The 16,167-nt window shown below is 44.4% G+C and overlaps 2 protein-coding genes across 3 annotated transcripts; one reads left to right on the top strand and one right to left on the bottom strand.

The window, feature by feature from the left end:
* Nucleotides 1–1,349: 1,349 nt before the first annotated feature.
* On the bottom strand, nt 1,350–9,763 carry LOC136675956 (mitochondrial ubiquitin ligase activator of nfkb 1-A-like). 2 transcript variants are annotated; one of them, XM_066652784.1, is made up of 5 exons: nt 9,686–9,763; nt 7,947–8,096; nt 7,674–7,761; nt 6,192–6,312; nt 1,350–4,533 (listed from the first exon to the last, which is right to left on the bottom strand). In XM_066652784.1, the coding sequence occupies exons 2-5, from the start codon at nt 8,061–8,063 to the stop codon at nt 3,834–3,836; spliced, it is 1,026 nt and encodes a 341-aa protein (XP_066508881.1). In that variant the 5' UTR covers nt 8,064–8,096; nt 9,686–9,763; the 3' UTR covers nt 1,350–3,833. The 2 variants fall into 2 exon arrangements, with proteins under 2 accessions (XP_066508881.1, XP_066508879.1); XM_066652782.1 differs by lacking the exon at nt 9,686–9,763 and adding an exon at nt 8,220–8,515 and having other exon boundaries at nt 1,351–4,533.
* Nucleotides 9,142–15,860, top strand: LOC136675958 (dol-P-Man:Man(5)GlcNAc(2)-PP-Dol alpha-1,3-mannosyltransferase-like). Its single transcript, XM_066652786.1, has 10 exons — nt 9,142–9,371; nt 10,432–10,531; nt 11,053–11,200; nt 12,030–12,190; nt 12,322–12,442; nt 13,229–13,362; nt 13,726–13,797; nt 13,875–13,951; nt 14,342–14,486; nt 14,816–15,860. Exons 1-10 carry the CDS (start codon nt 9,203–9,205, stop codon nt 14,988–14,990), a joined length of 1,302 nt encoding a protein of 433 aa, XP_066508883.1. The 5' UTR covers nt 9,142–9,202; the 3' UTR covers nt 14,991–15,860.
* Nucleotides 15,861–16,167: the final 307 nt, after the last annotated feature.

Raw genomic sequence — 16,167 nt, 5'->3', positions numbered from 1 at the left:
CATCATTTCCAGGTCTCCTCCTCCTCCTTTACCTTGAAGATAGTTTATAATGACGTTGGCTGAATGTTTGGGGCCGTTGTCCTTCTGTAGAAACATTTGAGGCAATCAAACTCCTCCCTGATGGCACTGCATGATGGTTAAGGATTTATTTCTCAGAATTGAGGACAACGTTAATCTCGAACAAAATCCCTAGCTCCATTTGTGGAACCTCCACCATGTTTTAACTGTTCCATGCAACACTCACTCATTACTGTACACCACTCTGCAGCCCTTTTGTCACAGTTATATTTCACATTGCAACTGATCACCAGTAATTCTCATAAAAATATGCTATAGGCAACAGCTAAAAGGCAAACATTTTACAGATGACCTCAGAAAGTGCTGCAGGAGAGTAATAAGACCACTTCTAAATCACCAAGAGCTTAACGCTCACTTTCAGACTCCTTTACTTTACGGTTTGTCCCTTGATGTTGTAACATGCTCTTTTTCTTGTTCCCTCACTTGCCCTCATGTGTCTATATTTTACTGTCGTGCTTGTGTGTGTGTGTGTGTGTGTGTGTGTGTGTGTCTGTCTGTGCTTACACTGTGTTCTGAATATCCTAAGCTAGTGATTTTGCTGAGTCATACAGTGCTGACTCAACTAATGCATAGCAGAAAACCTTACAGCTCTCTGAGAGGTGCAGAAAACAACACCAGCACAATGCAGTGTTCATGTCTCTGTGCATTTGTCCTTCTCCAGAGAGCTGAGAGGTTATTGATTCATTAAACCAGTGGGTGATATTTTATTCCATCAACATAAGATGCACCAAATGTCAGACTTTGACACAATTTAGCTACAGAGCAGAACAATCTGTCCAACTTTCCAATGAACAAATCAATTAATTGTGATTTTTGAATCTTCTGGCAGTTTTCCAACTTATCCAGTTCAAGGCGGCGGTGGGTCCGGAGTCTACCCGGAATCACTGAGCATAAGGCGGGAACAATTCACTCACACACTCTCACCTACGGACAATTTTGAGTCTTCAATCCACCTGCCTACGTGTGTTTTTGGAGTGTGGGAGGAAACCAGAGCACCCGGAGGAAACCCACACAGACACAGAGAGAACACACCACAGTCCTCACAGACAGTCACCCGGAGGAAACCCACGCAGACACAGGGAGAACACACCACACTCCTCACAGACAGTCACCCGGAGGAAACCCACGCAGACACAGGGAGAACACACCACACTCCTCACAGACAGTCACCCGGAGGAAACCCACGCAGACACAGGGAGAACACACCACACTCCTCACAGACAGTCACCCGGAGGAAACCCACGCAGACACAGAGAGAACACACCACACTCCTCACAGACAGTCACCCGGAGGAAACCCACGCAGACACAGAGAGAACACACCACACTCCTCACAGACAGTCACCTGGAACGGGACTCGAACCCACAACCTTCAGGACCCTGGAGCTGTGACAGAGACACCACCTGCTGCTCCACCGTGCTGCTGTAATCCGAGTAATTTAAGTTGTAATAAACACATATACACACAACCACAGACAAGGAACACCTGAGAAGGATAACAAGGGGGCAGGACCACAAAGGAGACTTTGATGGAATAAAGTCTTTAGAACAGGACAGAGAAGGGAACTCAGACAGAGCAGGAAAACAAAGCAAAAGAGTGACAAAATGTTGTTGCATGATCACATGACACGTAAATTCAAGCGGGAAATATTTTTATTGAAATTAAATTCTCAAATTATTAAAATCTATTTGTAAATGAAATAGCAAAATAACTCTTTTAAAATGTATAAGGAAATACTGAGTTCAAACGTATGAGTGGAACATTTAGCATATTTTTAGTTTTGATGCTGATACGCTTCACAGAATAAATTCCTTAATGACACTTTTTTAAATCAGACCTTAAACAGCAGACCTTAAATCAGACCTTGAAGAGCAGACCTTAAAAGCGCAGACCTTAAATCAGACCTTAAAAGCGCAGACCTTAAATCAGACCTTAAAAGCGCAGACCTTAAATCAGACCTTAAAAGCGCAGACCTTAAAAGCGCAGACCTTAAATCAGACCTTATAGCGCAGACATTAAAGAGCAGACCTTATAGCGCAGACCTTAAATCAGACCTTAAAAGCGCAGACCTTAAATCAGACCTTAAAAGCGCAGACCTTAAATCAGACCTTATAGCGCAGACATTAAAGAGCAGACCTTATAGCGCAGACCTTAAATCAGACCTTAAAAGCGCAGACCTTAAATCAGACCTTATAGCGCAGACCTTATAGCGCAGACATTAAAGAGCAGACCTTATAGCGCAAACCTTAAATCAGACCTTAAAGAGCAGACCTTAAATCAGACCTTAAGGAGCAGACCTCTCAATTTTTCATAAATTCTAGAGGAAGATTTTTATCCACACCCACAAAGTTCAGTCTTAGAAGTTGGTTTAAATTGGTTTCTCAAACAACAAGCATCCCCTGGGTCTGTGCTGCAGAGTGGTCTGGAAATTTAAATAAATGGAGTCTCATCTCTGAAATTTGCACATTACAGTTGTCTACCAGTGTTTATAAACACTAAAATACCCTGAAGCCCTTGAGAGGATCCTTCTGGAGAAGTGAATGTAATGAACCTTTAGTGAACACAATTGGACTTTAACACCACTGCTGTACCTTTAAAGACACACTACACTGTTTGTAGCTTTAGTGACAGTAACGTACCTGTACTGTACCTTTAAATCTGAGAGTGTACAACGTATTTAGACGATCCTTTCTGACACATGGATGTCCTTAGCATATTTAGAAACATTGTTACTGTTTTGCATTTGGCTCAGTTCTGTGTTTTCAGGAGCTTTGCTGATATTTTAATGTAAAGACGCTTTTATAAGTCTTTCCTAACAGCTACACACACATCCAGCTAATGAAGGCATGTCCAAAAATAACTGATACTGTTCTTATCGTGTAGAGATCACATCATCTTCAGTGTCTTTCTCTTTCTCTTCTATTCTTTTTTTATTGCTTTTAGTCTCAGATAGTAGTCTTCTTGCATAGTGCAAAACACAATTCTGACAGGTAGCGTACCGTCTGTTTATATACCGTGTGTGTGTGTGTGTGTGTGTGGGGGGGGGGGGGGGGGGGGGCTTTACAGTTATACTTTTTAATAAATATTTCAAAGTTCTATATTATTTTATTATACTCCCTGTATGTATTTATGCACAACTGGGCACTGCTGGTTAACCTTTATGTTGTTCATTTTCTAAGAGAACATTTATTACACATCCTCTACAACGGACACAGTTAGAACAGGTACAGTTCACCTGATACTTGTGTGTTAGGGAATATGTAACACATATGTGGCCTGTGTAATAATATTTTTTCCTTCTCCCCAATTAAATGATGCCCTATCACAAGCACAGTGTCACTTATTTGAAGCCTGAACAGTGCCCCTTTGGAGCCCCTTTTGTGTCAAACATGAGTGGGGAGTGAGTGTGTTACATGCGACAGTTAAAGGAACGGTAAATAGTATTTTTTATCTAAAAATTACAGCTTCAAAATCACTGCGATGCTTCACTGAGCTGTCACAGGGAAAATAGAGCCTCTGTCGCCACTACTTCAGGCTCAGCACTGCAGAAACTGCACTATGTGCCTTTTGGAGCAGGGTAGGAGACTACCTCCTCCATTTCAGAACACTGCTATAAAAGGGAATTACACTCAAATCTTACCTAGTGTTCCTTTAAATGTGACGTGCCACATTAAGTCTGTAGCCTTACAGAGGATGTGGTGATTAACTTTCACTTAGAAAATCAACAAAAAAAGGCCTGGTAGAGGCCCTCCTTCTCAGGCCTGGTAGAGAGGCACCACTCTGCTAATGGTCTGCCTACAGACAGGGCAGTTGGGCTGAGGCAGGGCCTGGTAGCAGCTGTAACAGCAGCAGACGTGTCCACAGTTCAGCAGCACACAGCCTCGGGGATTGCTCAGACAGATCACACACAGGTTCTCCACAGCCTCATCACTGTCCTCTTTCCACAGCTGCTCAAACTCCCTCCTCTCTCTCTCCTGCTCCCATCGTTCCTGTATCTTCCTGTAGTAGCGTCGGCCACCCCATAATAAGATAGCCATGCCCACGAGTGCAAAAACACAGGCCAGTACTCGCCAGCCATCAGCCTGCCCCTCCTGTTCCACACACAAGCTCTTAAAGTCTCCTGTGCTCAGAAAGTACTCCGAGCCATCGGTCGGTGGGCGGAGCTTAAGAAGCCTGTCAGTGTCTAGTATGAGCTCGCCCACGGCTGTTACCGAGCTGCCCACTTTAAGCATCTCCTCTGTCTCCAGCTGGCCTTTGGACTTTTCTCCACTCAGGTACTGGCCCAATAGGTCTGTGAACCCATAGCTGGCCTGGTGAAACTTCTCGTGAACTGTCTCCATCTTTGGTCCTGTGGCCTCCAGGGGGCAGAGCACACGTACATTTGCCCCATCTCCACCAACTAGGTCAAAGGGTACAGCGTTCACACGTTGGTGCAGTACACACTCGCGATCAGTCCTGAGAGGCGAGGACACAGCATCAGTAAGGGCTCAAATCTGAAGACATTTTTTTTTGAAATCCCAATTTAAAAGAGTGCAGTTTTCAAATCGGTGCGTTCCGATCATTTAACATCATTAAAGTTCCCAAATCTCTATCAGCCAAACCTTTTAGAAGGTTAAAGTGTATCCATGTGGTTTTCAGTCGGGGTAATGTGCTGTTCTCTGGGCACTGCTCTACTGAGATAGATTTTTGTTTGTGATTAATTGATTGTTAATTGAATAAATGCTGTAGCTGTGAAAACACTTCTCTCATTAAAATCCCAAGCTTTCAAGCGGTTCTGAGGTACAGTGGATCAAAGCTATCCATCACCAATGTCCATTCAAGCTGAGCTTTGTTTGTTAGTTAAATCTCCTTTGGGACGCATCTTCAACTGTTCATCAACTGAGGTCTGAATTGGTTCCGCACATAGCCAATGAAAACAGAGCAAAAACGTAAACCCAGGAAGTAGTGATGGGAATTTCGGCTCTTTTTGGGGAGCCGTCTCTTTCGGCTCCTAAATGGCTCTTTGTTTTACCACTTATTTCCACTGGTACAGAACAATATTACCACATTTTACATCACTATATGGACACAATATTATTGTTCAATATTAAAAATAATACATAGTGTTGCAATGGCCAATTGTTTTATGGCTGTCTTGTAATAACTCACTGATTGCACTCACATTCAATTGTATAAATAACTGGATTTATTTAAACACCTTAATAAAAAATCACTTGTAAACTCTGAAATACAGCCAATGGAACCCAAAGGGTAGGTTTTACAAAATAGCTTATTAAATTAAATAATCATCCAAAGTGCAAAACAGCAGCATTATGTAATTTCGTCGTTTGTCGTTTGGGGGCTTGTTCAGGAAAACCCAGGGTCTCAGCTTTGCTTGTTGTTCTCTGATTGGTTGAATGACAAGCCTTAGAAAAAAAATGGCTCGGTCTTAGACGGGAACCGGCTCTCATCGTTCACTTACAAGAGCTGGCTCTTTGAACCGGTTCGTTTGTGACCGACACATCACTACCAGGAAGTAGTATCTGCCTAAAATCAGCCCTGTGTTCTGCCCATCAATATTTCACAAACACTTTACACTATTAAATGGCTACAAGAAATGACATAGTGCTAAATACACATGCACCTAAATAATCAGCGCCACAACACACTGGCCGCTTAATCCCTTACGGCCTTTATTTGAAATGTATTTAATAAATGGCGCAGTACTGTGGAAGGTTATACACTATTCTACACACCTGTCTCGTCACTACCTCAACCAAAGGCATTATTTATATTTTTTCTTTTGATTCTGCAAACGTAGCCATGCAACAATAATATCCTCAAGTCGCATGTCTATGTTTGTATCTGCATCTTGTAGGTAACTCAGGTCAGGGGTTTGGGGGCTTGTTAGGTTTGTTTGAACAGAGAGTTGGAGTAGTATATTGTATAATGTCTGGTCATTTAGTTTGTAATTGACATTTTCCCAGTCTCCCTAAAGATCTGTAAATAAATAAAGATTTATAAGGAGTGCAGTGTACCACTTTGGATTCTCCTGCTTCAGCACAGAGTAATATCCCATGCATCTCTTGATAACGAGACTGAACTACACAAAACAGTGATAGAAATGTTCTTACCAAGTGCGCGCCAAACCATTCCACACCAGTTTGTGCTCCCGGAGGACGAGTTTCTGTATAACACCAACACTTCCTTCCTGAAACTGACTTCTCAGTGGGTTTCCCACAGGCTGTACTGTGCCTATGGGGGGAGAGAGAGAGAGAGAGAGAGAGCAAGAGGGAGGGGGAGAGAGAGAGAGAGAGAGAGAGAGAGAGGGGAGAGAGAGAGCAAGAGGGAGGGGGAGAGGGAGGGGGGGAGAGAGCAAGAGGGAGGGGGAGAGAGAGAGAGGGAGGGGGAGAGGGAGGGGGCGAGAGAGAGAGAGGGAGAGGGAGGGGGAGAGAGAGCAAGAGGGAGGGGGAGAGGGAGGGGGCGCGAGAGGGAGGGGGAGAGGGAGAGGGAGAGAGAGGGAGGGGGCGCGAGAGGGAGGGGGAGAGGGAGAGGGCGCGAGAGGGAGGGGGAGAGGGAGAGGGAGGGGGAGAGAGAGAGCAAGAGGGAGGGGGGGAGAGCAAGAGGGAGGGGGAGAGAGAGAGAGGGAGGGGGAGAGGGAGGGGGCGAGAGGGAGGGGGCGAGAGAGGGGGAGAGAGAGCGAGAGGGAGGGGGAGAGGGAGGGGGCGCGAGAGGGAGGGGGAGAGGGAGGGGGAGAGGGAGGGGGAGAGGGAGGGGGCGCGAGAGGGAGAGGGAGCGAGAGGGAGGGGGAGAGGGAGAGGGAGAGAGAGGGGGGGAGAGAGCAAGAGGGAGGGGGAGAGAGAGAGAGAGGGAGGGGGAGAGAGAGGGGGCGAGAGAGAGAGAGGGAGAGAGAGGGGGAGAGAGAGCGAGAGGGAGAGGGAGAGAGAGCGAGAGGGAGGGGGAGAGGGAGGGGGCGCGAGAGGGAGGGGGAGAGGGAGAGGGAGAGGGAGGGGGGGAGAGAGCAAGAGGGAGGGCGAGAGAGAGAGGGAGGGCGAGAGAGAGAGGGAGAGAGAGGGGGAGAGAGAGAGGGAGAGAGAGGGGGAGAGAGAGGGAGAGAGAGGGGGAGAGAGAGCGAGAGGGAGGGGGAGAGAGAGCGAGAGGGAGGGGGCGCGAGAGGGAGGGGGAGAGGGAGAGAGAGGGGGGGAGAGAGCAAGAGGGAGGGGGAGAGAGAGAGGGGGGGGGGAGAGAGAGAGGGGGGGGGAGAGAGAGAGGGGGGGGGGAGAGAGAGAGGGGGGGGGGAGAGAGAGAGGGGGGGGAGAGAGAGAGAGGGAGGGGGCGCGAGAGGGAGGGGGAGGGGGAGAGAGAGAGAGGGAGGGGGAGGGGGCGCGAGAGGGAGGGGGAGGGGGAGAGAGAGAGAGGGAGGGGGAGAGAGAGAGTGAGAGAGAAAGAGGGAGGGGGCGAGAGAAAGAAAGAAAGAAAGAGAGAACAGGGAAAAACAAAAAGCCAAGGAGAACAGTAAGACACCATTTACAAAGAGTAACACTGAGAATGGTCCTAGTCTATACTCAGAGGAAATCCGAAAAACACAGTCCTTCTTCAGCCAGAAAAACACTTACCTTCAATGACAACGTACTGCAGACATTTCCCTGGAGTGGCATTCAGGAGATTTACCAGGTTCTCGTTTAAAGCTATTTGAGGAGCATCCTGAAAAGAGAAAAACGCCAGCACACGCCTTTACTTCATCCTTTTAGTAAAGCCACAGAATACTCACATGTAAAACATAGAACAGTATTAGAGTCCATGTTTGAGGCTGAGTTCTTTAACTGAGATGTGCATTTAAATTCCTTTTCCTAAACATCAGTAGAGGGAAATACAGAGAGAATCCTCACATTAAGCCTGTCCACGGTTTTGCGTTTCTTTCTGTAGACATAGTAGAATAGGCCCGAGAGAGCGACGCTGGAGCCCAGACACACCACCTGCAGGGTCCCAATGGGAAACTCCTCCATCTTCTGCTTTGTGTTTTCCTCACATTCGATGAGCTGCAAACAAATAAGGAGTTCTCAAACTTATGAACGAATAGTCCATTTTAGTGTTGTACCAACAGAGAATGACATATTTGAAGCTGGTTTAAAATAACGAGTGAAACATGGTATGAGTTTTACCTGAGTGTGACTCCTCAGCCCGAGAGAGCGCCGCTAATATTTAGCTCTGGTCGCTAATGGTTTGACCCCGAGCCGCTCTGAGACACCTCAGACCTGCTTTACCACGGTCTCCTCCAGATATCACTCGGTACAGAGGATACGCGCCACATAAACGACGATAAATATAATGGCTTTGCTAGTTTATGGATTATAAAAGAGTTTACCGTTAAGCAAAAGGGAGGTTACGCCATCCCCGCTGGTTGAGCTCTTGTTTTGATCACGTGGTCCAAGACTGTGGCAGGCCATAGGAATCAAAATGACCGAATACTTCCCCCGTCCCAATACTCACACTTGCGCCCTCGCCCCTCGTTTGCTCGTGCCCGCCTAAGTGTGCAAGGCTTTAGCGCATGGGTAATTAATTAAACATCATTAAGGTCCAGTTAAAGAAAATGTTCTCAAGCCATGGTCCGGAACATAATTATGAATACATTCTCTAAATAAAATGTCAAGTTAAATTTATAAAATAAAAAATGATTTTGAAAAAAGTTGCATAATTATATAAAGTCCCTAATGATTTGTAGCTGCAGTTGACTTGGCTTTTTTTTTTTTTTTTTTTTTATCATGTCACTTGGGCTGTTTTTATTGGCCCCAGGACAGTGGCATCTGGAGCCCTGCCTGTGTGTGTCACTCATTAGAGTCACAGCGCTAGGGTTAGGGTTTAACATTTTTAATTAAGTGGGAGGTGCTGACTGGTTTAATACAAAATTAAATATAAAGTCACTGGGAACTACAAGTTGAGAAAAAATATATTCAAATCACATATGAACATTCAGCAGGAGAGTCCGCTTGTTTTTAAAGTGACACGCCCAAAAGCGGCCAGCAGATGGCGAAGTAGGCGTTTCGTTGCGGTGCTTGAGCTGTTTTGACACCGACGGCCTTCCTCTCTCCCCACCCCGAACCCCCCGGGACTGTTTCGTGGAGAAGACAGAAGCGCTGCAGTGAAAATGGCAGCTTGCAGGAAGAGAACCCCCTCCAAATTGAGCACATATCTCAGCTCCGTGTGGCGAGATAAACACATGGTTCTGTTTAAAGCCGAGTACACGTTATTGGTGGCGGTGGTGCTTTGGGTTTTGGAAATCGGCATCAACATCTGGGTCATTCAGAAAGTCTCCTGTGAGTGAGTTTAGCTTGGTTTTACACAGCAGGCTAACTGTTAGCACTGTCAAATGACTTATCTCATATGCTTATGGCTAATCTCCCCGCGGGAGAAACTGTGGCGAACCCGAGGGGATCTAACACAGACTTGGGGTCAGTGCAGATTAAAAGTGTTCGCTGAAAATTAGAGGTTCTTATTGGAGAATATCCTGTTAGCCTATTAGCTCTTAAGCTAACCCACACGTCTGTAGACTCAGGAACTGTTCACTAACCGTTCACACAGAAACAGGTGTGTGTTTACCCCTCCACACTAAAGGGAGAGAGATACTTACTGTGGCCGTGTGTTCGCGTAGATACCGTCTGCGTCCTGAAGGTAACTAACTGGAGGCTTCCGCTAGAGGGCAGCCTGCAGAAAGACACGGATAATTACAGACTTTGCACTGACTGAGCCTTCTTCAAATCTTGGTGTATCTCTACCCGGAAGTGCAGCAGTTACAGTCTGTGACTTGTAGATGGCTCTTAAACTGAGACAGGCAAATATTTATAAAATTCTCTGCAAAATTCCTGAATGTGCAAAAAAAAAAAAAAAAAAACAGAAAAAAAAACACAAAGCAATGGTGCAAGTTGAATTTAAAAGAAAACTATGTAATATTTGACCTCAAGTCAAATCACTGATCTTTAATTGGGAAAGCATCCTCTGTCATTGCTACTCTGGGCTCAGCACTGCAGAAACGGCACTATGTAACTATTAGGGAATAAAAAACAATGTAACATCGAGGTCTGAATGTGAATATAATAACATCTATAAAGGGCTGGGAAATTGCATTTTGTCATCTCCTCATTCACTAAATATGAAAATTGGATTTAAAATATAAGGCAAATGACCCCCCCCCCCCCACACACACACCCCAATAAACATTCAGTTAAAACATTACTGCTTGTCTTCTGCTAATGTAGCTTGCTCTTGCCTTTCTTTTTGTCTTTTTCTGTTACTGGGCTGTAGGACGTATAGGGGGTGTACAGTAACATCTTTTTTTCATTTATATTACAACTCTTTTTCCTTCTCCTGCCTCCACAGACACAGAGATAGACTGGAAAGCGTACATGGATGAAGTTGAGGGCGTCATCAACGGCACCTATGACTATACACAGCTGAAGGGAGACACAGGACCTCTAGTGTGAGTTTTGTTGGCTCGTCCTGGCCTCAGCTTTGGAGAGACCTAACTGATGTTTTTTTTAAACTGTTCTCTCTGTTTTGTTTACATTCGGTAGCTCTGCATCTTTTAAGGTGGAATAGTGTGTTTTAGGAGAATAACGACGGTTGTTTGTACACGTCTGAAGTGTAACTCGGCTGTAAGTGTTTATTCACAGTTTGAATCACCACAGAAACTCATGTGTAACTCGAGCTGTTTAGTTTTGTAGCACTGTCGGTAGTGTCTCCTGAGTCTGGAGACATTTCCACCTTAAATGACCCACCTATGGAGCAGGAGTAGAGATACACCCTCCTCTCGGTCCATTCTTTTCAACATTGAGTTCTCTCCATTGTCTAAAAACCTCCAGGGTTAGGGTAGGGTTCGTAAGCACTTTGTGAACGTCGCCTGTAGCTCGTGCAGTTAATCGTCCAAGGCATGTATAGTAAAGTAGTAGTAGTGGGGTTTCTGTCTAACAGAGATTTTCCGCCATCGTTTGTGTTTCTCAGGTACCCAGCAGGCTTTGTGTACATCTTCACTGCACTTTATTATGTTACGAACCATGGGGTTAACATCAGGCTGGGTCAGTACGTGTTTGCTGGCTTCTACCTTATCACACTCCTACTAGTCTTCCGCATCTACCATCGTACCAAGAAGGTAAGAGGAAAAGGGTTCCTGTAGATTTCATTTCGTTTTCTTTGATAGTAGACGTTATCTCTTATGTTATTAGTTGTTATATCAACATAGTGCTGTCAAATAAATGCAAGGAGTAGTATCATCAAACAAAATTTATGAAAAAAAACCTCTTTATAAATCTGTCTTCAAGACGTTCACCTCTTTTTATTGATCAAGAGTTTGTCTTTTGTTACAGCTTTGTAACTTGTTTCTGTACGGAATCTGCACCTGATTATGAGCTTGAAGGCTCTCATAAAAAAGAAATGGCTTATGTCTCCATACATCCAGAAGGTGGTGCTGTCTCCGTGGTGTCACTTGTCCAAGAAATAGATGCTAGGATTTTACTCATCTATTTTTTTTATTATAAATGTATTCACTGCAAATTATATTTTAGTTTTTAGAAAAGTTTCCTTTATTTTTGTGTGGATTTCTGTGATGAATGCAATAACTGCAGTGTTGTTGCGTTGTGAGTGCACACTACACAAAAACAAATACTAAAGGAGCTAATGTTAGTCTGCTGGGTGTATCCTAATGTTTGTAACTCCAGCAGGACATGTGCCGTGGGATTAGAGTTCACAGATTTACTGCTGAAATGTAAAACTCACAGCAGAACATTTGTTTTTAATAACAGTATTTCAGATGGTGTAATGTGCCTTGTGACTCAAATTATCTCTTTACTTTTAGTTGTCTCCTTTTCATTCTTGTTTAAATCAGTTGTATTCTGCAGCTGAAAATAGGGAGAAGACAGGTGTGACATTACAGGGTTTGAGCTTTAATTTCTCCAAACTAAAACCTCCATTGTGCTTTCCAGGTCCCGCCGTATGTTTTCTTTTTTGTCTGTTGTGCATCCTATCGGATCCATTCCATCTTCATTCTTCGTCTCTTTAATGACCCTGTGGCCATGATGTTGCTGTTTGGGGCGGTCAACCTCTTCCTGGACTCTCACTGGACACTGGGATGTGCCCTCTACAGGTGAGTAGGGGACGTATGATGTGAAAGCATTAGTGAACTTTTGGAAAAACAAGGTGAAATATGGTCATATTGATGACCAGGCTCATTATCTTTTGGTATAATCATGTGAATATCATTTCTTTTGTTGACAGTCTGGCAGTGTCTGTAAAGATGAACGTCATGCTTTTCGCTCCAGGACTCCTCTTCCTCCTCCTTTCAGAGTTTGGACTGATAAAGACCCTGCCCAAGCTCATACTCTGCGCTGTCATCCAGGTCACTCACACTCACACTCACACACTCAGATGTTTATGATGGGGTCAGGACAATGCCAGTATGAAAGGTTATGGTTATAACGGTTATATTATGGTTAGGCTTTCTTTAATTATTAGGCCACGGCTACTTCCAAGAAACGTACTTGTGTTTCTGTCCGACTTCAGAAATAAGCTGATTATGGGGAAATAAAATCAACCTCTGAACAGCTACTAACAAGAAAACCATTACTAATTTATGCAGCAAAGAGCCAAACCAAACCAGAACATTCTGCTAGAAAACATGAATGAATACTTCTCCGTATCTGGACAACCAGCAGCGCCCTAACCATGCTGACCACGTTAGCCACCAGCTACAAGCATGCAAACAGTGTGCTAATCAAGCTGGCCGCTGGGGTACTGATGGTGCTACGCACACTCGAGGAGTACCTGCTCGGCCCAGAACCCTGCTGTCTGGGGACTCGTATCAGAGCCTCCCTTGTGTCCATGTGTAAAAGCCTTAGTGTAAAGCAGAGGTGCTCCTCTCGAGCAAAGAATGGCTGAAAAGTATTATCTGTGAAAATGACAAAGTTCTCCATAGATCTGAGTTAAACAGGTGTCATTCTGCCAAAGAGGCTTCAATGCAAAGAAAATATGAAAATACAAAGAAATAAAGCTGAAACATTTATTTTAGTGCAACTGTAGAGAGATGTACTTTTTTTCCCCTCTTTTCTTATCTCTCCCCCATTCTGCTCTTACTTCCACTTTGGGGATTTTCTGTCTCACTGTTCTTTTCTGCTTCTCTTCACAGGTGATGCTCGGCTTGCCCTTCCTCTTAGTAAATCCGGTTGGTTACATTAGCCGTGCCTTTGATCTTGGTCGTCAGTTTCTGTTTAAGTGGACGGTAAACTGGCGCTTCCTACCAGAGGAGATTTTCTTCAGCAGGTAAATAACTGTCAATGTACTGTGTGGAGTCTGTGTTAGGCTATGGACAGTTTTTTTTGTAGAGGCACAACATACGCAGTATTTCTTTGGAAATGCACAGTATTCATAGGTATCCCAGTGGGCAGACGTGTCCTAATGAGGAGAGAGGAGAGCTCAGGACTGAAATGTTGTTGGTTTGGGCAGTGGGCACTGTTCCTTCACTTCCGCCCGAGTGTGTAATTATTTGCCGTTGTGCAGTCATCCCCAGCGCCTGGGGAGCAGTCGTGGGCTTACACACTTTGAGACCATGTGTGACTTTAGGTACAGTTCCCTTAAGCTCATGTGGATATTGATGTATGATGCAGTGTGTGTTTCCATCCTCAGGTATTTCCACCTGGCCCTGTTGCTTGCTCATATGACCACACTCATCACCTTTGCCCTGAAGAGGTGGAAGAGGTAAGAAACTGCTCTGGTCCGCAGCTACAACGTTTTTCTTAAATGTGTGAATGGAAACGTAACCAAGTTCTCTTAAGGTCTAAGAGCAGCATTTGGTCCCTTCTGAGAGATCCAGCTGAACGGGAGGAGACCGTGCAGAAGCTCAGCCCTGATCATATCCTTTTCCTGTTTCACTCTCGTTGTCTCAGATACTTCACCCATTGCTTTAGAGGAAGAGGGCAGTGCTGTGGTTTGAAAAAGGATTATTGCACATTAAAAAACACTTTGGGAAAAGGGTTGCATTTTCTCAAAAACATTTTGGTTTAAAGAGAAGATCGGAAAGAAGCTGATATTGTTGAATGAATATTAAAATTAGATTCAGTAGGAGGCCTGAGAGTCCATTGTGCTGTTTTGTTGATTTGAGATTGAAACATTAAAGAAAAAAGCAGATTACTGTGAATATTATATAAGGGCGTACTGTCCAGAAGAGAAGATTGGGCCCAAGGGTTTTGTTTAAATTTAGTGTGCATTGTTTCCACAGTGTTTCCTCTTAACTGACTGCCACAGATAACCCTTGTGCTTTTCACCTCTAACTTTATTGGGATGTGTTTCTGTCGCTCACTGCACTATCAGTTCTATGTGTGGTATTTCCACACCTTGCCTTACTTGCTGTGGAGTGGAGGTGTGAAAAAGCTTGCTCACCTTCTCAGGTAAAGAAACACACCCACAGCGTGTACCACAGTTTCCACACTTAAAGCAGGGTTTACACCTCACATTTAGTACCTACTCGGCTCGGTTGGAACCTGGAGTGAGCAGGGACTGAAAACCAGCCCGGTTCCAGGGACCAGGACCGGATCTGGCCAGTGGAAAGGCGAAAGAGTCGAGTCGTGTCGGTTTCATGCAGTGGAAAAGTGAATTCACACTTCTTACATTGACCCTCCACCATCTTCTTTCTGCCTCTTGCTCCCCATCATCTTTTGCTTTCTCTGTGCTTTATTTTTTTACTTATTTATTCCCGTGTTATCTTCTTCCCCTCCAGGGTGTTGATACTGGGTCTGATAGAGCTGTCTTGGAACACGTACCCCTCCACTACATACAGTTCTGTGTCTCTGCACGTCTGTCACCTCATCATTCTACTTTGTCTGTGGCTGAATCCCACCCAGAGCCCCTTGGCCCCAAGGACGGAGTCCCAAAACAAGGCAAAACTCCACTGAGCTCAGTCTTGCTTGTGCCGGACCTCCCGAAGCCTCCACACTCTACTTCTGCTCCTACATCCATCTATGCATTCACTGTTCTGGGCAGAAGCCGAGTGGAGAGGTATCAGTCTTACCAGCTGGGCAGTGCACTAGGAAGTGCATTTAACCTGGGAAATTTGAGGGATATGAGTGGGGTAAAATGCCTTTTAAAGTGTCCAGTGTTAGGGGAAATTGGAATGGGACACAAAGACATTCAGGATTTTAAAAAGACTGTGCTAAAGAACTTCAAAGTGAAAAATGTGAACATCACCTGGGAGTGCAGTGTGACGTGAGGTTAATCTCGTAAACAGTGTTTTCCTGGACGTGAACGAGGCCTGATAATGGACTTAACTGAAATGTTAAAAAGACTTGTCCATCTTAACAGAGTCCATATCAATGTCCTTTAATAAAGAACAGAACACTGATGAGAATGAAGGAGGTCGGCGGGTCTTTAACCTGTCGACTGGAAAATATCAGCTATAAGCGTTAGTACACAATCCCTATTGTGTCTTTTATCAAAAGTATAACTAGTTTTAACTCCATCCACAGATGCACCTCCGTAGTAAGTGTTTCCTGATGCTGATATTTTATTTTTTTACTAGTAAAAGTTCCAAAGCTGAGAGAGAATATTTTATCATAAAAATGTAACAGTTATTAGTTTTAGTTATAGTTTGTAGACCCTGGCAAATGCAGTAAAATTAATAAAATGGTCCCCTAGTCTCCCACGAACACACACATGATCAAATGTTGGATTAAATTAATCCACTGTTCTCAGATCTGTCTGATGCCAATCTTTATAAAAAAACAAAACAAATAAACCAGATGCATATCTTTACATTTTTACATTTCATGTCTTTACTGGAACTCTGAAGCTGTTTGTGACATCATCAGTTGTAAAAAGCGCAATACCAATAAATTTGATTTGATGTACCGCTTCTTTCACGCATGAGCTCAGTCTGACATTTCCCACGCCATGTTCCTGATGATGACCAATAGGAGACATCTGTAAACAGAGAAGATCCTCTCTCCGTTAGACCCAGGAACAGCCCACTATCTGACATGAGAGGTTTGTGTTAAGTGTTGCAGTGTTTTCCAAAGATGGGTCAGTGATTGAGTGAACGAGAAAACTGTTACAAATGTGTGATAAAGAAAAGAA

This window comes from Hoplias malabaricus, chromosome X1 (genome assembly GCF_029633855.1).
Source record: "Hoplias malabaricus isolate fHopMal1 chromosome X1, fHopMal1.hap1, whole genome shotgun sequence".
Taxonomy (NCBI): Eukaryota; Metazoa; Chordata; class Actinopteri; order Characiformes; family Erythrinidae; genus Hoplias; species Hoplias malabaricus.
The sequence above is the reverse complement of the archived record's forward strand: the minus strand, read 5'-3'. Positions and strand labels throughout refer to the sequence as shown.